This window comes from Eubalaena glacialis, chromosome 4, assembly GCF_028564815.1.
Source record: "Eubalaena glacialis isolate mEubGla1 chromosome 4, mEubGla1.1.hap2.+ XY, whole genome shotgun sequence".
NCBI classification, from domain to species: domain Eukaryota; kingdom Metazoa; phylum Chordata; class Mammalia; order Artiodactyla; family Balaenidae; genus Eubalaena; species Eubalaena glacialis.
In genome coordinates this window covers 63,004,477-63,026,090 of record NC_083719.1, presented here as the reverse complement: position 1 = coordinate 63,026,090, position 21,614 = coordinate 63,004,477, and the positions used below count along the sequence as shown (strand labels likewise).

Below are 21,614 nucleotides of genomic sequence, written 5' to 3'. Positions count from 1 at the left end.
AAACTTAATCTGTTTAAATTAGTATAATCTGATAATTATTTTTATTAATCCACATTCTAAGCTAGTTGAAAAGTAGTCACCTGCATGGCATTCTCAACACCCTTACATATGATTGCATATAGCCTATTGTGATAAATAATAGAGCAGAGGAGCACATGTGAAAAAAGGCTTTATGGTTTAGTTGGAAAAACCTTAAGGCAGGAGTCTTAATTCAAGTTTTAGCTCTGTTGCTGCTATATAGAAGGCAGAAAGTCCCCATCCATTACAGCATTTGGATTCAATAGTCTGAGTTAGTTAATTCAGTTACTTAAGCTTGGTATAAATGAAGCCCACGTCACTGATCTTGATATATGTGATAGCTTCACACAAACAAAAACTCTTTCCAAGTCACAGATTATGGAAGAGGTGTTAGAGCAAAAGGGAAACTTAAATTTGTGGGATGGTTATGTTCAAATCTGCCACTGTTACTAGAAAAACAACACAAAGCACATATCCTGCTGACAGTGATTTTAGTTGTATCATCTTTCTATTGCTCAAGTGGTGACTCTTGCAGAACTAATCTGCAGTTGGAGTACAACCAGTCTTCATCAACTTGGCCAATAAAGTTGGTTCTTGGAGTTACTTTGGCTTCCATCCAGGCTGAGTAGGCAGGCTTTAGAGGGAAAACCAAAAAAACCTGTCTTGATAATAGCCAATCAATCAGTAGTTAGACTAAGCTATTATTAATTCTGAGGTATATTCACTTATCATCTCCCCCTTTTTAAAGTTCGTTTGCATAATACTTCTGGTCAGGGCCTTTACTTTTGCATATTATTTACATAGCTCACATATACATTAAATAAATGAAGTTAGTAATGATGATGTGCCTCAACTAAAAAACAATAATAGTTGCAAGTAAAATTTTGTTCATTCTACAACTCAAACTTTTAAGTAATTTGAAGTTATGTCTTTTGACTCTGGCCTTACCTTTAAAAACAAATTTAAACTGAAATGCAAAAGTTCTCTGATTCTGAATATTAATTAATGGTCAATTAAATTATTTATTACAATTGGTTTCTAGAAAAATGAAAAGTTTTCATGACAAGAAATTGGAAAACAGATTTTACAGTAAAATTATCCATATATTTCTACTCAATTTTAGCTTTTGCAAAATCTCTGTTAATAGCATCTTTTCCATTCTGCTAGTACTGAGGGAGATTTCTATTTTATTTATTTTGTTTTTCCTCAACAATACTAAATATTGTGCTGAACAATTTTTAGCATGGATTTTCTTTAAGTGACCTACTTTGCAAGGAAACAGAGGCATCTTAGCCTCTAAAACTCAATCAAATTATGGATAGACAGATAAAAATATTCATTTCTGTCTTGAATAAAGTATGATGATTATAATGCTATTACCCTGTAAATAAAAGAACAGCCTCAATATTAATTGATCTCATTCTTTGTAAAAGATAGATGTATATTCATAAGAGATAAGAGGAACATAATTCTTAGTATGTAAGGTTGTTTCCCTGAAGGCATCTCCCCAATAGGATAATCTAACATCGTTCTCTGAATAAGTTTCCAAAGAAAGTTTTTAGTCACTGATCAGTTTTTATAAGAGGGAAACCAACACAATTATTGACTTGCCTGAAGGCAGTAGATGCACAATTCACAGTATCACCTTGAGTAAATTCTTTTCTTTTCTCATTTATGGACTAGCAGTAGGCCTAAATAGCTTTTTCTCCCTTCCCTTACATCCAGCATCCAACCCTCCAAATTCACTGATGGTAGGGAAAGTATGATTTACATTAAAATATTTTAAACACCTATAAAGTAGTTTGAGCCTTTCACAAATAAACATCTTTGAGCAAGAAGTTGGTATCCACACCTACTTTACTTTAAAGAGAATAGGCTGCTTAGATTTTCAAAGGGAATCTCTTTAAAGGTTTTAGAGGTCGAAGAGGTAAGGAGTTGCAGTGAGAGTAAAAAGGGAAAATGAAATTGGGGCCTCCCTGGTCCCTCCACCTTGTTATCTCCATTCCTTGACCACAGGTACTTTAAGGCACATGGCAGAGACCACAGACGTTGCTGTGCCAGGCAGGCCGTGTGCAGATGTTAGCAGATACTATAGTATGAAGCCATCTCCAGTGAAAGCTACTCTAGCACATAGATATGCTTCCATTACTGCTAGGAGCACAGTTATGGGTGGTAGGGGATTTCTAAGGGCCTCTTTTTAGTGGATTTATGGGTCCCTCCATTTTAGTGAATAAAAACAGGCCTAGGGCTAGACTTTTTGTGTCCTCTAAAGTCAAATGGGAAACTGCATTGAAGTGCATTATGTTTTTTATGAGGTAAACATAGCATAGTTCAAATTCAGATTTCACCTTCTCTTGTCACCCCTCACAATCAGAAAGCAACCTTACCACTTTATGAGAATCATTTTTGTTAACTTATTTTCTCACTCCTTCATTAGCTTGATAAATTTATTCTGAGGTCTACACCAAAGGTTTAAACTTATAAATAATACATCTGTAGTACCTAAGGGTGACAGCAGAAATCATGGAGTGCACACCTGATGTGGTTTCACTTGAATTATATCTACTTAAGTTATTTACATCACTAATCAAAAATATCTCCCTTAAAATAGTTAATGTTAAATCTTTTTTAGCTTTATAGCTTACTGAAGATTCTTTCAGGATTCTTTATTGCCTGTACATGTACAAAAGGCACTAACATATGGCGGTTAGGTGCTTTCTTCAAGGGTACTTTTATTTGGGCTGTTTATTACTCAAAATTAATGAGGAGAGTTAGTATTAATCCTAATTTTACAGATGAGGAAGCTGATACCCAGTGAGGTTAGATAACATGCCCGAAGTCCTATAACTAGCAAATGGCTAGAGCCATGATTTGAATCTTGTCAACAACAGAGTCCTGCGCCTGTGCCTTTTTTAAATTGAGATATAATTGACATATAACATTGTATTAGTTTTCAGTGTATCTGAGCCTATACTTTTAATCACTGTTTCACAGTTGGTTCTTGCTTAATGTGTACTTTTAACAGAATTCTTCACAACTTAGAAATTTCTATTTATAGACTGATACAGACATGCATTATACATTTGGAAGTAATTTGCTTCAGATTAATTTCATAACTTCCTCAGAAAAGTCAGTGGTATTTCAGTTTCTTTACCAGAACTAAGGAAAATTCTGTAGTTTATCTGATTCCAGATGCCTTTGATAAGACACACTATTATTTATATACTACCAAGAAAAAGCATTGTCAATTAAACTGACTATAACAGCTCTTTCAGGTATATTTAAACATAGATATTAATATATCTATGTAACACTTTTGTACATACGTAATACATGTAAAATAAATGGTTTAAGATGTTCCTATAATTTCATCATATTCAGAGTCCAACTCTTCAATTCACTTTCTGATTCTATAATTTATGTCCAGTTTTACAACCCAGTATCATCTTTTGGGGCTGTCAATAACATTAGTGATACAGTGTTTCTTTAAAAACTACTTTACTCTTATCTCTGAGATTTTCTTCCAAACCACTGTTTATTAAAAGCTTTAATACTTAAATTCCATTTCACTTCTAAAAACTGTGTTTCCCAATTATAACCATGTGATTTCCAGTTCACGACAGGGCTGTCTTTAAAGCTTTATTGGCAAACATATCTTCATCTGTTTACCATTAGTGATCACTTTCTATATTGTATGTTAATCCAGAGACACCAGGCTCTGTGCAAAGATAATGGATTGTGAGGCAGGGAAGGAATCTGAGCTGGAAAGTAAAATTTGGGAGATTATCAAGGCAAACATTGAAAGCAATGGTCAGAGGAGGCAGCTTTTAGAAGCAGGTGCCAACAGGAGGGTAAGGAACAGAGCAAAGGGAACATCTGATAAAAAGGCCTCAAGGATAAGCATAAAGATAAGGAAGGAAGTTGCCAAAATTCCAATCAGCTTTGAGAGGCACCTTGTTAAGCATTTAGGCAAATTGGGGCTTTCAGCCATATCTAGTAGAAAAATTCTTAGTATACTAGGTTCTTTAAATACTGTTTATACACAATGCAAAATTACTGTTTTCATTTAAGAGGTATTTCTTTGCTCTAAAAGGATAACTTACATTGTATTAAGAAAAACAAATTTCGATCCAAACTGTTGAAGAAGGCCTTAGTTTCTCAGTGGCACTAGCTTGGGGCCAATAGGCTGGCATGAGAGCACCTAGCCCAGAAGTGGCACACAAATAGGTTGAAGGCCATGGTGGCTGCAACTGCATCCACAGGTGTGGAGAGGGAGTGAGGAGAGAAACCAACAGGCAGGTTCTGAGACAAGGCAGTATTGTGGTGTGCTCACGTCAGCCCTCTTCCTTTCATAGTTAGGGAGTGACCTCACTACCAAGATTAATGTCAAGAAGTAAGCCTATTGCAACCTAATCTTAAATCCTCTTTTAAAAGCTTATCTGGATATTTTTCACAGTTCTACATAATTAACATGCTTATTAGGAAATATATATCAATACAAGGGGCTACCATTCCAGAGACTCTGATGGTGGATCCTGGGCCCTGGAGGCATGGGAGAGAGGCATCTTTCTTCAATGCTATAACTGACCATTCACATAGAGGATTCACTCCACAGGTTAAATAAGTGCATTGTTTGTGCATAAGATTCTTATTTTGTTAGACAGTCTATTTGTTAGATAGTACTTTTGAAGTACTTTTTCTTCTAGATTTTATGTAACTGATTTAATGAAGTTTACTACTTTCTTGCAGAACTCTGACGTTAGATGAAGGAAAACAGTAAAATTCCAGTTTAAGGAACCTTTCAAATGATGTTTTTGGAGTGTTTTGAGCTCCTTCATCTGACTTCTAGATCTCAAGCCAACAGGAAATCAGCTGGTCCTTTTTGAAGGGAAACTCTACCAAACAGTCACAAGAATAAAGAATTATTTTGCCTTTTACTCCAGCATTCAGACATGAGATCATAGTTGTATTTCAGTATATCTTCTGACTCACCGGTGTCTCCAGCTAAGCAATTTATTTGCAAACAGTTAATGTGAAACTATCAAAACTGTGCCTGTAAAAAAGGACCAAATTAGTAGCCAGAGAACCCCAATATTTTTTTAAAAAAACAAGTGTTCTGAAATGTAAAATGCTAACTTAAAATGTTGGTATCAGAATTAATCCCAAGGTATTCATTACCGCTAAAAATCAGGAACATGATACCTTAGAGTTGTAGACTAAAGCAAGGAACATTGTTTTTGCAAACTTGCGAAAGTGTGCCAAGTATTTAACATTATATGTAAGGGCCGAACATGTCTGAGATAGCTCATGTGTGGAACTTCCTTCAGGACACTCTAGAATTCATTATAAACCGAAATTGTGGAAGGTATTCTAATGTACTGGATGATGAAAGGAATATATAAAGAAGCTGTAGAGAGAAAACAGGGCAGATTGACCAAAATCAAAAACATTTTGTTTCCTAAGTTGTGCTCTAGAAAGACAGATTATTAGAGGAGCAGCTCATAAAGTACAGGAAGCAAGAATGTTCTGAAAGATTCAGATTTACCAACAAAGATGGAATTTTGATTGATATGGCAAAATAGCCTTAACAACACATATTTATTTACCTTGGAACCAAGTATAAAAAAATGCAGAAACAAAAACTTAGCATTGAACTGCTCTGCAATAGTATTCATTTCGGCACTATTAAGTCTCAAATTGTTATGGTTTACTGTACTCCTGTGCAACATGCGTAAAAGTATTTGATATGACAGTTTTTTCAACATTTGTTTTTTAGTGCAATCAGCAGTACTTTGGGCTCTGCAGAGGAAACAAGAAAAAGGTTAATGGGAATCCATTGATCAGCTTATCTGTGGCCAGACATCACTACTTAATACATTAGAGGTTCAAAACATGTTCAGGCATATGAAGTAAACAAGATATAGTATATCAAAACTTTGTTCATCTTTTTCTTTCCTGTTCCAGAGGCATTGTTTTAATTTTTTCCTGCCCAAATCAATTTTAATTATACCTTGTCTATGTCCCATTCCTTTCCTTTGCGTATATCTCTGCCTCTCTAATCCTATTTCTCCTATCTACTTCTTATCACCATCTCCAGTTGCCCTCATCTCCTTCCTTTTAATTTTCAGCTCTCTTATTATGTGTCACAGCTGTTCTGTTTCCTGCCCACCCAGTCTTTTCCTATGCCAACAAATACAGACATGAGTAGAGCAGCTTAGAGACCATTCTACCCATTTTAAGAAGACCTGGCTTTCCAGAGCTCCTATTATTTGTAATCCTACAAGTCATAGAAAGAGTATCTAGGAGTGCTTCGATAGACTTTTTTTTCTTTTAGTTGTGTGATATTTTTATTTGAAGTATAATTTATGTATAGTAAAATTCACCTTTTCTACTCTACAGTTTTATGAGGTTTGACAAATTTGTACAGTTGTGTACACATCAACACAATCAAGGTAAAGAAGGGTTCAATCACCCCGCAAAATTCTCTCCTGCTCTTTTGTAGTCAGCCTCTCCCCATTAACCCCAGCTCCTAGCAACTAGTGATCTGTTTTCTGTCGCTATAGTTTTGCCTTTTCCCTAATGTCATATAAGTGGAATCATACATTAAAGAAAGAATGGAATCATACAGTATGTAGCCTTTTTTTTTCCTTTTTAAAAAAACTGGGGTAAAATATATATAACATAAAATTTATCATCTTAACCATTTTTAAGTGTACAGTTCAATATTGTTAAGTATATTCACGTTGTTGTGGAACCAATCTATAGAACTCTTTCATCTTGCAATGAGGTCACCTCATTAACATTATATACCCTTTAAACAAAAATCCTCCATTCTTCTATTCCCCCTAGCACCTGGAAACTACCCTGCTACTTTTTGTCTCTACGAATCTGACTACTCTAGCTAACTTATATAAGTGGAATCATATAGTGTTTGTCTTTTTGTGACTAATTTATTTCTCTTAGCATAATGTCCTCCAGGTTTGTCCATGTTGTAGTATGTATAAGAATTTCCTTCCTTTTTTAAAGTTTTTGTTTGTTTGTTTGATTTGGCTGTGTTGAGTCTTCATTGCTGCGCACAGGCTTTCTCTAGTTGTGGCGAGCGAGAGCTACTCTTCATTGCGGTGTGCGGGCTTCTCATTGCAGTGGCTTCTCTTGTTGCAAAGTGCGGGCTCTAGGCACGTGGGCTTCAGTAGTTGCAGCACGCAGGCTCAGTAGCTGTGGTGCCCGGGCTTAGTTGCTCTGCGACATGTGGGATCTTCCTGGACCAGGGCTCGAACCCGTGTCCCCTGCATTGGCAGGCGGATTCTTAACCACTGTGCCCCCAGGGAAGTCCCAATTTCCTTCCATTTTAAGACTCAGTAATACTCCACTGTATGTATGATGTATGTACCACATTTTGTTTATCCATGCATCAGTGGATTCTTGGGTTGCTTCTACCTTTTAACTATCTTGAATGATACTGCTATGAACATTGTTATGCAAATATATTTTAGATATTTACCAAGAAGTGGAATTACTGGATCATATGGTTATTCTATTCTCAATTTTTTGAGGGACTGCCATACCGTTTTCCACGGCAGCTGCCCCATTCCCACCAACAGTGCACAAGGGTTCCAATTTCTTCATATTCTCAGCAACACTTGTTATTTTCTGTTTTTTTGACAGTTGCCATCCAAATGGGTGTGAGGTAGTATTTCATTTTGAATTTGATTTGCATTTCCCTAATGATTAGCGATGTTGAACATCTTTTCAATTGCTTACTGGCCATTTGTGTATCTTCTTTGGAGAAATATTTATTCTAGTCCTTTGCCCATGTTTTGATCAGGCTGCTTGTTTTTTGTTGTTGCTGAGTTGTAGGAATTCTTCATATATTCTGGATATATGATTTGCAAATATCTTTTCCAATTTGTGGGTTGCCTTTTAACTCTCTTGATTGTATCCTTTGATGCACAGAAGTCTTAAATTTTGCCATACTCCAGCTGTATCTATTTTTTTCTTTTATTACCTGTGCTTTCTGTGATATATCCAAGAAATCATCGTAAGTCCAATGTCATGAAGCTTTTCACATATGTTTTCTTCTTAAGGGTTTTATAGTTTTTGCTCTTATGCTTGATCCATTTTTAGTTAATTTTTGCGTACGGTGTGAGACACAGAACTAAGTTCATTCTTTTGCATGTGGATATCCAGTTTTCCCAGCACCATTTGTTGAAAAAACTGTCGTTTCCTCATTGAATGGCCATGGCAACCATGTATGTGAAAATCATTTGACCACATATGTGAGGGTTTATTTCTGGACTCTCTGTTCCTTTGGTCTGTATGTCTGCCTTTATGTTAATACCACATTATTTTGATTACCGTAGCTTTGTAATACATTTGAAATCAGGAAATGTGAGACCTCTAACTTTGTTCTTCTTTTTCAAGATTGTTTTATCTGTTCAGAGTTTCTTGAGGTGCCATATGAATTTTAGGATGGATTTTTCTATTTCTCCAAAAAGCACTGTTGGGATTTTGATAGGGATTACATTGAATTTGTAGATCACTTTGGGTTGTATTGACATCTTCACAATATTAAATCTTCCAGTCCATCTACATGGTATGTCTTTCTGTTTATTTGTGTCTTCTTTAATTTCATTCAGCAACATTTTATAGTTTTCATTGTACAAGTCTTTCACCTTCTTGGTTAAGTTTATTCCTAAGTAGTTTGTTCTATTTAATACTATTGTGAACAGAATTGTTTTCTTAATTTCCTTTGTAGATTGTTCAGTGTATATAGAATCACAACTAGTTTTTGTGTGCTGATTTTTGTATCCTGCAACTTTGCTGAACTCATTTGTTAGTTCTAACAGCTTTTTTGTGGAATCTTTAGGGTTATCCACATGTAAGATCATGTCATCTGCAACAGAGATAATTTCACTTCTTCCTTTCCAATTTAAATGCCTTTTATTTATTTCTTGCCTAATTCCTCTGGCTGGGACTTCCTGTATCATATTGAATTTAAAGTGGTGAAATAGTCATCCTTCTCTTGTTTCTGGTCTTGAAGGAAAAGGCTTCAGTTTTTCACCTTTGAGTCTGATATTAGCTATGTGCTTTTCTTACATGGCCTTTATTATGTTAGGTAGTTTCTATTCCTAGTTTACTGAGTGTTTTGAAAAATCACAAAAGGATGTTGAAATTTGTCAAGTGCCTTTTTTACATCAATTGAGATGATCACATGGTTTTTTTCCCCTTTATTCTGTTAATGTGGTATACTATATTGATTTTTGCTTTGTTGATCCACTCTTGCATTCCAGAATCTCTTTTCATTTTTAAATAGTCTTTCAAAGAGAATGTTTCAATTTTTATAAAATCCCTTTTCTCAGTTTTTTAAAATGGATCATCCTTTTGGTGTTGTATCTAAGAAACCTTTGCCTAACTGAGGGAGACAAAGATTTTCTCCTATGGTTTCTTCTAGAAGTTTATAGTTTATATTTTGAGTTAATTTTTGTATTGAATATGAGATATGAGTCAAGAGTCTTTGTTTTTCCTTTTGTGTGTGGTTATCCAGTTGTTTCAGCACCATTTGTTTAAAAAGACTATTCTTTCTCCTTTGGATTGTCTTAGACCCTTTATAACTATCTTCATTTTAATCATTTTCAGATATTTTCCTGTCTTTTCTGTCTCCCTTGGAGATCCAGGTTTTGCTCTTGTATCATAGTCTTTCACCTGAAGAACTTTCTTTAATATTTCTTATAGTGTATGTCTGCTGTTAATGAATTCTCTCATCTATTGTTTGTCTGAAAAACTCTATTTCACTTTCATTTAGAGAGGTATTTTTGTTGCATGTAGAATTCTGAGCTGAGAATTGTTTTCTTTCATGACTGTCACTCCATTGTCTTTTGAATTACTTAGTTTGTGATCAGAAGCCTACTGTAATTGTTACTTTTGTTCCTCTATACGTAATATGTTTTTGAGTTTTTTGGATCTGAGGTTTAATGTCTTTTATTATTTTTTGAAAATTCTTAGCCAGATTCTCTTCAAAATATTTTTTCTGCCTTCTTCTCTCTTCTCCTTTTGGGATTCCAGCTACACATTTGTTGTACAGTTTGATATTGCCCCACATCTTGAATACCTTGTTTCTTTTTTCATTCTTTTTTCTATTTGTGTTTCAGTTTGGCTAATTTCTATTTGGTTTCAAGTTCACTGACTTTTATGCAGCCATGTCACGTTTACTGATGAGCTTGTCAAAAGAATTCTTCATCTCTATTATCATGTTCTTTACTTCTAGCATCTCCATTTGACTCTTATAGTTTCCATCTCTGTTGAAATTCAACATCTGATGATACAGGGTGTCCTCCTTTTCCATTAAAACCTTTAGCATAGCTATTTTACATTCCTTGTTTGATAAATACTACATTGTGGTCATCTATGGGTATGTCTCTGTTGACTGCTTTCTCTCTTGGCAGTAGGTTTTTTTTCCTTGCTTTTTGGTATGTCTTATAATTTTTTATTGAATGCCAAAAGTAAAGCATTCAATAAAGATAAATAGTATTTACTCCTGGAGATGGGCCTGACTCTTCTGCTAGGTTGTTAGTGTGAAGGTTAAGCTGGTTTATTCAGGGGTTGACCTGGATTTGGAATTTGTTGTTGCTATGGTTACCATGAGTACATCACAGGCTTTAAACATGTCTAGCATCACCATGTGCTTAGAGTTGGGTTTGGCTTGCTAGAAGGTCTTCTTACTGTTTCTGCTCCGCCCTCAGCTTTTGGTCTTTTCTATGTACCTTTGCCTCAGAGGGGGTCTGTCTCTTGACCTTCCCCCAGTAGAAGGCTGCTATCAGCTTGGTGGTAGGGGATAGGGTAGGTTTCTCTATTGTCCTTGTCCAGCCTCAATCTTGGGCAGGCCCTGTGTCCTGGGGTATCAGGGTGGGGTTCTCTTAGTGATCCTGTACCCCTCCAAGTAGCAGACAAATTCAACCGTGTAAATCGAACAGTCTTATACAGGAGTTTCCTGCCCCATCCCCCAAGGTTGGAGACCTCTAATGGTCTAGGACCTTTAGTAGTCTAGGACTGTTTTTTGTTCTTTTCACAGGGTTATAGAGTTTTATTCCCTACTTTTCCCCTAGCCATCACGGGTCTTCATCTGTGTCTGGGAGGGTGGTGGTAACAAGATTTTCTCCCCTTCTCCCAGTGATTTAAGGCTTTGTTTCCATAGAGGAAAAGAATCCTGACCATGCTTTGTGGCTTTTCCACAGTGGTGGCCTCTTCCCTCACCCAAGGATCCCTGGAACTTCTGTCACTGTGGAGTTTGGGGCCCAGCCCAGTAACACGTGAATGCATTCTGGTTCACTGACGTGGAAGCTCTCCAAACCTCATCCTTTTGGGTTTTTGCGGAGGCTCCATTATGTAGACATAATTGATTAACTCATTGGCCATTGGTCATTGATTCAGTCTCCAGCCCCTCTTCCCTCCCTGGAAATCAGGGATTGGGACTGAAAGTTCCAACTCTGTTCTCATGGTTGGTTCCCTTGGCAGCCAGTCCCCCCACCTTTAGGGGTTTCCCAAAGTCACCTCATTAACATAAACTTACTTGTGGCTGAACAGGGCTTATTATGAATAACAAGACACATTTCACCTTTATGGCTCTGGATCAGTTTCAGGAACTAAGGACAAAAGACCAAATATTATAAAAAAGATGCTCCCATTGCTCTATTGCTTAGGAAAGTCTAAGGGTTTGGGGAACTGTTGAACTAGGAACCATGGACAAAGACCAAAATGTATGTTTATTATAAGTCACAATATTACAGATATATAGTGTTTTTTTTGTAAGTTATGTGTAGTATTAGTTTGTTTGCTAGGGCTACCCTAACATATACCACAGTCTGGGTGGCTTAAACAATAGACATTTATTTTCTGTAGGCTGGAAGTCTGAGATCAAGGTTTTGACAGGGTTGTTTCTCCTGAGACCTCTCCTTGGCTTGCAGATGCTTTCTTCCAGTGTCTTCACATGACCTTCCTCAGTGCATGTCTGTGTTCTAATTCATCTTATAAGGACACCAGTCATATTGGATCAGGGATCACCCTAATTACCCCATTTAACTTAATTACCTCTTTTAAGACCCTGTCTTCAAATATACTCATATCTTGAGGTACTGGGGGTTAGTATTTTAACACATTCATTCGTGAGCAGACACAATTCAGCCTATAATGCAAAGAACTGGGGGAAAAAAACGGAAATGTAGAGATCATCTAGGACAGTACTGTCCAGTAGAACTTTCTGTGATGATGAAAAGTTCTGTATCTTTGCTGTCCAGTATGGTAGCCACTAGTCACGTGTGGCTGTTGAGCATATGAAATGTGCCCAAAGGGACTGAGAAGCTGAATTTTTACTTTAATTCTGAGCAATTTAAATGTAAATGGCCACATGCAGCTAGCAGCTAACATTTGGACAATACACAAATAATGACTGAAATAATTGTGATGTAGGCTGAGTTCTCAAATTCTTAATGGACTTTGCTACATACAGATTATAAAATAAAACCTAGAGAAATAAAAAATAAAGCACTCTCATTTTTGTTCTTTTTCCTTTTATAAAGACAGTAATCTTACGTAATAATTGTGAAATTTTCAACAAATGTGTTTTAGAAATATTCAAAATCATTTTTTCTGCTCTTTAATTTTTAAGAGGTTAGACATTTGCATGTATCAAGCGTTTAAATTAGTTCAGTAAGATTTTTGTTGTCAGATTGTAGAGTCCATTTAAATAAAACTAACATCTGTAGCAGAAAAATTGGTAGATAGTTTAAAAATCTGTAATTCAGTTAGGGCAGGTGAATCGGTGCATGGTTTACTCAGAAAATCTGAACCTGGAAAATCATTCCACAAAAGAAGAAATGGAAAGAGCTTTCTTTTTAAGGATAGAAATGGATTGTTAAATTAATAGCTTAACTTATTGTTTGATTTTGTCCTTTCATGTTTGATGAAGTTTTTTCTGTAAACTTTAGAAAATTTTTTAACTTTTCATTTAAAACTAATTTTAGACTTACAGAAAAATTGCAAAAACTGTACAGAGAATCCCCATATACCTTCATCCAGCTTGTCTTCATGTTAACATCTTACATAACCATAATATAATTACCAAAATCAGGAAATTAACATTGATATAATGCTACTAACTAAACTACAGATCTCAATTTTCACCAATGTCCCTTTTCTGTTCTAGGAACCCATCCAGGATCCCACATTGCATTTAATTATTTCTTCTTAGTCTCCTCCATTCTGTTTCTCAAACTTACCTTTTCTTGACACTTTTGAATTGTGCCCATCAGTTATTTTGTAGAATATATATGATGTTTTTTCAAAATTGGAATGATGGCTATGCATTTTTGGGAAGAATGCCACAGAAATGATCTTGTTATGCTGATATGTCTTCTTACTGGTGATGAGCTCTAGAAATCTTGATGATTGAAATGATGCTTTCTTTTATACAATATATATTAAGATTACTATAAAATATCAATCCACCAAAAAACATTTGCTCTGTGATGCAAATGACTTTTTAAAACCCAAAATGCTGATTAAAGAAAGCTATTATCATCACTAGTTAATGGGATGAAGTTAGTAGAATTTCACTAATAGGAATAAACTGTTCAATAATGAGAAAGAGAAACCATCTTTTTCTTTCAAATGAGGTAATTCTTTCTTCACTGGAAAGTTAAGAAGGAATTATCAAGAGAGGGGTCTTCTCACCTAATGGAATTGTCTTTGTAATAGAAAATTATCTTGGTTGAGATACTTAACTCTGGGTAACTTATCAAGTAAAACATTAAATGAGGAAAAAGGTGATTGCTTTAGTTTTGTTCTATAAGTGACACTGGAATTCTATCAGAAGTTAAGTTTTTAGAACCAGTTTCTAGGTCTAGCCTATCATATGACCTGAATTCAATTTATTGCAGTAAATTTTGTATTTGGGGCAATTAAAAATTCTGAATAAGATGACGTAAATCAACAATTTCAAAAGAAATACTGTATTACATGTTCCAGACCTTATTAACATTGAAGCATCCTCATATGTTTTATATGAAGGAATGAAATTGTACTTCAGGCTTTGATACTCTTAAAAAATATAGTACGTTGTTAGGTTTTGTTTATAGATATTTTTCAAGATATAATGTTTATTCCTCAAAAGAGAATGGGTAGAATCTCTTCTGCAGATACTTGTATCTGTCATAAAGAAGGGAACTCTTCCATATTAAGCCTCCTACTTTGGTAGCTTTTATATTTCTTTACTTGGTAGGTTTTATTCACTAGGAACATTTCAGTGAAATATTTGTGTTTTTATTCTTTTTGGGTTGTTTTTGAAACATTCATGGATTATAAACCAAATAATAGAAGTGAATACTACTGTCTCTTCAATGTAACAATATTCAGCGTAATGGGTAGAATTTTCTTTTATTTTAGTTCAGCAATCAGCAAACATTGGGAGGCTGAACTGGCTACCCTCAAAGGAAATAATGCCAAACTCACTGCAGCCCTGTTGGAGTCCACTGCCAATGTGAAACAATGGAAACAGCAACTTGCTGCATATCAAGAGGAAGCAGAACGTCTGCACAAACGGGTAAGTTCAGGGCTGCTATCGGTAACGATTTATGGCTAACAGATTTTCTTGATCAGAGGAAATTTACATGTAGATTTAGCACAGGAACATCTTATGGAGATTTTTATTGGTTATCAAAACATATATATGGTTTGTATTATATGTTTATTGGTTAAGAAAAATATTTTCTGCAGTTTAATGGGAATGAAGAATATACAGCTTTTGGAGTCCAAACACCTGATTTCAAATTCCTGTTGTGCCACTTATTAGCTGTCTGACCTTTGGTAAGTTATTCCCCACTTTCTGCTCAGTATTCTCATCTATAAAATAGGAATAATAACAAAGACTCTGTACAATTCCTGTGAAAATTGAGATACTGAATTGACATGTAATTCCACTGAGTTAATGATGCTTTTATTATTTTATTTTATTGTTGTTTCTTAAAGAAACAACAGTAAATTTGAAAAATACAAGTAGAAAATTCTTTATAAAAGTTGGTAACGATACAAATATGGGGCAGTAAAAGAAAAATCAGACATCACAATACCATTAATATCAGAAGACTAAACAATTACTTAATAAAGAAGGTTTTTATTCAAAGCATATGCATTCACCCAATAGGAAGCAGATGCCACTAGTTTCTGTTTTTCAAACAGCTGCCAAAGAAGTGAACCCCATAGACAAAAGGAAATGGACTTAGAGCACAATTTGAGGAGTGTACTTAGTGGACCAGGATGACCAGGGAAGTAAGATAGAAGTTGAGTAGAGACAGGAGGGAGAGTAAGAACCCTGAGTAAACACAATTCTATCCTAAGTATAAAAGTCAACTCATGAGGGGGAAAGAGGGAAGTTGTTGTTTAATGAATATAGTGTTTCCATTTTGCAAGATGAAAAGCTCTGGAGATCTGTTTCACAACAATGTGAATATACTTAACGCTACTGAACTGTACATTTAAAAATGGTTAAGATGATAAACTTTTGCTGTGTTTTTTATTGTGTTTTTTACCACAATAAAAAAAATTAACTTAGGACAACTGATTCATAATCCAAAAAACATTCATTGAGGAGCTATCCTTTTTATGTATTCCCTGCCCTTGAGGAATTTTTGCTTTAAATAGTCAATTGAATTTTAAAGAATTTAAGAAACAAAGTATTTTTATTTACTCACATAGTTATAATTTCCAGTGCTCTTCTTTCCTTCCTGTAGGTCTGAATTTCCATCAGGTACCATTTCCCTTCAGCCTGAGTAACCTCCTTTAGCATTTTTTATATATATTTATAAATATATATACATATATATCTTGTCTTTACTACAGATTGCGTTTTCCTATTTCTTCACATGTCTAGTCATTTTGGTTGTATATTAGATATGGTAAATGAGATGATGTTATAGAGCCCATAGATTCTGTTATCTTTCTCTGAATATTCAGTGTTGAGTTTTGTTTCAGCAAGCAGCTAAATGACTTGTATAGTCATCCCTTGGTATCTGAGGGGGATTGGTTCCAGGACTGTCCACCCCCCCGCCCCCGCCACCTCCTGGATACCAATATCCACGAGTGCTCAAGTCCCTTATATAAAATGGCATAGTACATTCGTCCTTTCGTATCCATAGGTTTCACATCCACCGTGGGTATGGAGGGGTGACTGTACTTTGAAGTTTGGGAGGTATAGACTTATGCTTTACTAGTTGGTTTATTTCCGTTTTGTTCTTAATTCTAGGGTGAATCCTTGAGTCCTGGAAAATCTTTATTTCTAAGGCATAACCCTTCTGGGGTTTCAGTGGGAAGCTTAAGGTGCTTGCTAAGACCTAATTTGGTGGGACTCTAACCTCAAAGTGTCTTCTCTGTGGTGAGCACTACCACGGCTTAGCTCTTTCAGCCTTCTAGCTTTTCTCCCATACCCCTGAACTCCTTGGAGTCCTACTTTTACATGTTCAGTTCAGAAGTCAGCCAAAGATTTAAGGGGTGTCTATATGCTTTTTAGAGGTCTTTTTTTCATACAGTTCCCTGAATTTCTAGTTGCTTAAGCTGTTCTGAGGCATCCCCAACTCCTCAGACTCCTTGAGAAAATAAGATCTCAGGTTTTTGCTTGAGTTCTAGTCAAGCAACTCAGCCAGACTGCACAGTGCCTTCAGGCAAAAAGATGTGTAAATGTGTATCTCACCCAGTATGATGCTTTCTTTCAGTCTTTTGCCCAATTTGGTCATTCACCAGGGCCTTCTAACAGTTGATGTTTACATTTTGCCCATGATTTGCAATTGTTATCGGAGGGAAAGGTAATCCAGTACAAGCTACTCCATCATTATCAAAACTAGAACTCCTCGTGAGGAATATACTACCTAATTGAGCAAAGAAAACTAATATATATTAAACAGCAGGGAAATAATTCCCCAGATTTTTGAACAGATGTTCAGTGTTGTGGACCAGAGGTCAGGAGAGCCTTGAGCACTTGAGTAGATAGGAATGGCTTTCTGGAGAAGTGCATTCTGAGCTGAGAGTTGAAGGTTTGGTTAGTTTTGAATGGTTTTCAGAGGTAAGAGAAGACATTCTTGTTAAGTCAACAAGATGGATATGAGCATGGTTTGTTCTTAGGACAAGGAGATTTGCCTGCTTTTAGTTGAAAGTGCATAACTGGGTGTCTTGATCAATGAGATGTTTAAGTAGTTTGTGGCTAGCTTATGGAGGACCTGAGAGTTTAGATTTGAAGCTATGAAAAAGATGAGCCATAGAAAGGCTTTTAGTGGGACATTCACACAATGAAAGATGGTTGTTAGCAGTTTGCAGAAGAGATAAAAATAGACAAAGGATATAATTAGGTCCCCTGGCAGGTCATTGTTTTTGTTTACATCTGGATGATAAGGGTCTGCACAAGGCTATTAGAGCGTGAATAGAAAGCAAGAAAGTGATATGAGAGGTAGAGTGACAGAATATGGAGGTTAATTCAATATTTGGAAAATGTGAGGGAGAGAGATTTGCTGTTTCCTTAGTAGTCTACAATTTATTATATTTTAGTCAATCAAGATATATGAGATCCTGACATCTGTAGAGAGCTTTGATAAGGGGTGTGTGTGTTTATGTTGACTTCTGTCTATTTTGACTGTTTTTGGATGGTATAACTTTTAGGGATAATGCCGTTCTCTGTTCTCTCAAAAAATAGCAAGCGCACATTAGAAGTTATGTTGCTCTCTGGGCCCTCAGTAAATTTGTATTGAGTAGAGAACTGTTCTCTTTTGCTCTAAGAACAAATTGATGTGAAGATATTCTAGTATCAAATGATTTAAGTTGTATTTTAAGCATATCTTTTCTTCCAGATTCCTTTACATTTTAGAAATGTCTTTGAAAAATTTTTCACTTCTGCAAGGCCAGTTTTCAGAACCCATATTTAACTTGAAGGCTACAGATGGAGGGCAGATGACTGATTTTGAATTTGTTTTCAGAAGAAATTTTTAAAGAAGACTTTCGTTACAAGGGTTCTCTACTGTTATTAATCACTTAATTTAAGTTTTCCTAACCTTTTCATGACCAAGTCTGATTATTTCCTTTGGTCTTTTTCCTTAGTCCTAAATTGATTTTTTTTTTTAATTTTTAAATTTTATTTATTTATTTTTGTCTGCTTTGGGTCTTCGTTGCTGCGTGCAGGCTTCCTCTAGTTGCAGCAAGCAGGGACTACTCTTCGTTGTGGTGCGCGGGCCTCTCATCGTGGTGGCTTCTCTTGTTGCGGAGCACGGGCTCTAGGCGCACGGGCTTCAGTAGTTGCAGCACGCAGGCTCAGTAGTTGTGGCTCTCGGGTTCTAGAGTGCAGGCTCAGTAGTTGTGGCACAGGGGTTAGTTGCTCCATGGCATGTGGGATCTTCCCGGACCAGAGGTGGAACCCGTGTCCCCTGCATTGGCAGGCGGATTCTTAACCACTGTGCCACCAGGGAAGTCCCCTAAATTGATATTTTTAAAGAATCAATTCTATTCACTCTACCCTGTCAGTATTTCTCAAAATTAATTTTGATATATTGATTCAAAATTCATTAGTCACCTATCAGGGACTTATATGTCTTCAGCAAGAAATCCTTTGAAATTGTCATGTAATTTAATCTGTGTTCTCATTTAATTTTAGGTTACTGAGCTTGAATGTGTTAGTAGTCAAGCAAATGCGGTGCATACCCATAAGACAGAATTAAATCAGACAATACAAGAATTGGAAGAGACGCTGAAAGTGAAAGAAGAGGTATTTGCTACTTCTCACTTGTCTGTAATTTCACTAAAATATGTGTACAAACATTACAGTCTATGTCAGATTTAAAGGTACTTTATGCAGTAACGTCAGGTTGTGGGGTGTTTTTAGGATGAAATTTTTCTTGAGTGATATTAAGGTTGTTCATATTTTTCCCATCCCTGTGTCTGTTGTTATGAACTACAGTGAGGCAGTCAGACTGAGATACTGCCTCTTGCCTTCTGTATGAGAGAGTTGCATTCATACAATCAACAGAAAACCATTAGAAGTTAAATGAATTTTACAAGCTGTTCCTTTCTCTAGTTTCCAGTCGAAAGATTTAATATCCCAGGAAAGAATTATATCCACAAAGCTTGAAGCAACCTTAAAATGTTCAGACTGCTGTTTCTTAGCAGTGCTGTACCAAAGCAACCAAGCTGATTTGTTGCTTAAGATTATGCGGTACTAGACAACATACCCATAAAGATGAATTTACCCCTTGAAATCAGTATAAAGGAATGTTTTTTAAGTCATCTTTTTTCTACGGACTGGGACAATAATTTCAGGGAAAAATAAGGCCTTCTCTTTCCTTGATATAGTTAAAATATTGTTAAAGACATTGCTCTACTTTTTCTAGGAAATAGAAAGATTAAAACAAGAAATTGATAATGCCAGAGAACTACAAGAACAGAGGGACTCTTTGACTCAGAAACTACAGGTGAGCTATAATAAAATTTTTATTCATTTCTGCATAAATGAGAGTCATCAATCATTCTTTCACTTAGTAATGACTTTTTTTCTGCAACTCCATTTTGTAGGTTATTGGTCACTTTTCTTTTCCAGGACTTCTGATTCATGCCTGATCATTGATTTTTCAAATATTACTTGATAACTTCATCTACATAGCTTATCATCATAGATGGTCGTTTTATAAATTGTCTTTAGTAAATTATTTTAGAAATGTCTACTTTTTAACATAAAAAGTACTCTGAACTTAAAGAAAATTTCTCAAATGGATTATATTCAGTTTTGGAATTCTGCTCATTTTTTTTCACTCTGAACTAATGTATGAATTACAGCAGTAGTTGTGCCCTAATGGAAATCAAGGTAGTGTTCTTTTTCTTTCTTTGCCCTAACTAATTTTACTCACTTTTCTCTGCATAAATAGTATGCTTCCTGACTCTAATTCACATATACATATCCTGTGTCAGTGGTAATCAGCCTTGGTTGGGGAAAATTTCTCAAAATAACAACCAAAATCTCCTGCTGCCAGCTCAGGCACTTTTCGTATACCCCATGTCCTCAAGAAGGGTTAGGACCACTTCAGGGTTTGGAGTAGTTATAAATGTATGTATAAAGTGATGAATTTGGGACAAAGGGTGATAAGTGGGACCTGAAAGCCTAGGATTGAAAAGAGTACTTAGATTATTATAAGAATGACCAATATTTATTGAGTGCTTACTATGTACCAGATACTGTGCTTTACTTATATTATGCATTTAATCCATAGAACAGTCATATGAGGAAACTAAGGCTTGGATAAGTTAACTTGTCCAACCTACATTTAAATGAGCGCAAATTCTGTAACAGAGACCCTTCATAAAACAAACAGTTTCTTTATATGAAATGAGATATTTCCTTCTTTCTCTCCCATCACTGACTTTCAGCAGTCTGGGAAAAATGAAGTTGCTTGTTTTGGTCTGCCCTATTAAACAGTGTTCCTATATTTAACCATTTGTGTAGATTAGTGGTTCTCAACTGGGGGTAGTTTTGTGCCCCAGGGGACATTCAGCAATGTGTGGAGACATTTTTGATTTTCGCAGCTAGGGTAGTGGAATTGATATTTGGTAAATTGAAGCCAAGGTTGCTACTGAACATTGAATTATCCAGCCCAAAATTTCAAGAGTGCCAAAGTTGAGAAAACCTTGGTGTAGAATTAAAATATGAGGCATGTAATCAGGGCTGGAAGAAATGGGGGAAATGCAGGCTAGTTTTGTCTTTTGTTTTGGTTTGGCTCCCCTTGTTTAATTACTTGCTTTGATACAGGCAGTTGCTAAGCACTTACACATATTAGCTGTAACTCTCAGAATAACAGGTGTGGTATCCCCATTTTCAAAGAGAAGGCAGCAGTTTAGAGGTGTTAACAAGTTTAATTAAAGCACTTAGAAAGTAGTGAAGCCTAGATTTGTTTTGATTCTAAAATCTCTGTTCTTTCTGCATTACCACACTGTTTCAGCAGCCAAGCATCCAAGCCATCCCTAACAATTCTTGGGAAATTTTTTTTCAGTTATGTATACATTTACATTGTACCAGAGAAACCAAGAAATGATTTATTCATATCAAACTTCTAAATGTATTTCATCATTGATTGAGCAGTAATTGAATTTTACAGCTGGCACCTAGAATTGTGACTATCAATTCTTACCTGTTCTTTCACTGAATATCAAAAATACTTATCAAGACAGCCTACCTGGAATAGGACAGGGAAACTTCCAGAAAACCTAAGGGTGAATTCTAAAAGGCCAAGCCACAGAAATAACCTGTATTTTTTCCAATTTGAAGGAAGTTCCCCCTTTATAGCCTGACCCCTCCTACCTAAACATCTGCTTGTCAAAAGTTCCAACACTCTTGAACCTCCATTCATAAATTCAGTCCAAAAATTGGGATCATTAAATATTTGGAATGGTAGAGGAACTTTGAAATTGCAGTGCATGGATTTGGATTGTAGGTATGAATATGGATAAAAAATTTGTAGTTATGGGTAAATTAAAAATAGTATGATATGATTTTTCCAATTTGCAAGTGTTTTTTTCCTCAAATG

The 21,614-nt window shown here is 35.7% G+C and overlaps 1 protein-coding gene across 2 annotated transcripts in view; it reads left to right on the top strand.

The window, feature by feature from the left end:
• HOMER1 (homer scaffold protein 1) overlaps positions 1 to 21,614 on the top strand; it is a 125,036-nt gene that overhangs the window by 81,691 nt on the left and 21,731 nt on the right. For both annotated transcript variants that reach the window (XM_061187939.1, XM_061187940.1), the window contains exons 6-8: positions 14,455 to 14,611; positions 18,698 to 18,808; positions 19,431 to 19,511. In XM_061187939.1, the coding sequence (XP_061043922.1) occupies positions 14,455 to 14,611; positions 18,698 to 18,808; positions 19,431 to 19,511 (349 nt within the window). The remainder of the gene's footprint in view (positions 1 to 14,454; positions 14,612 to 18,697; positions 18,809 to 19,430; positions 19,512 to 21,614) is intronic.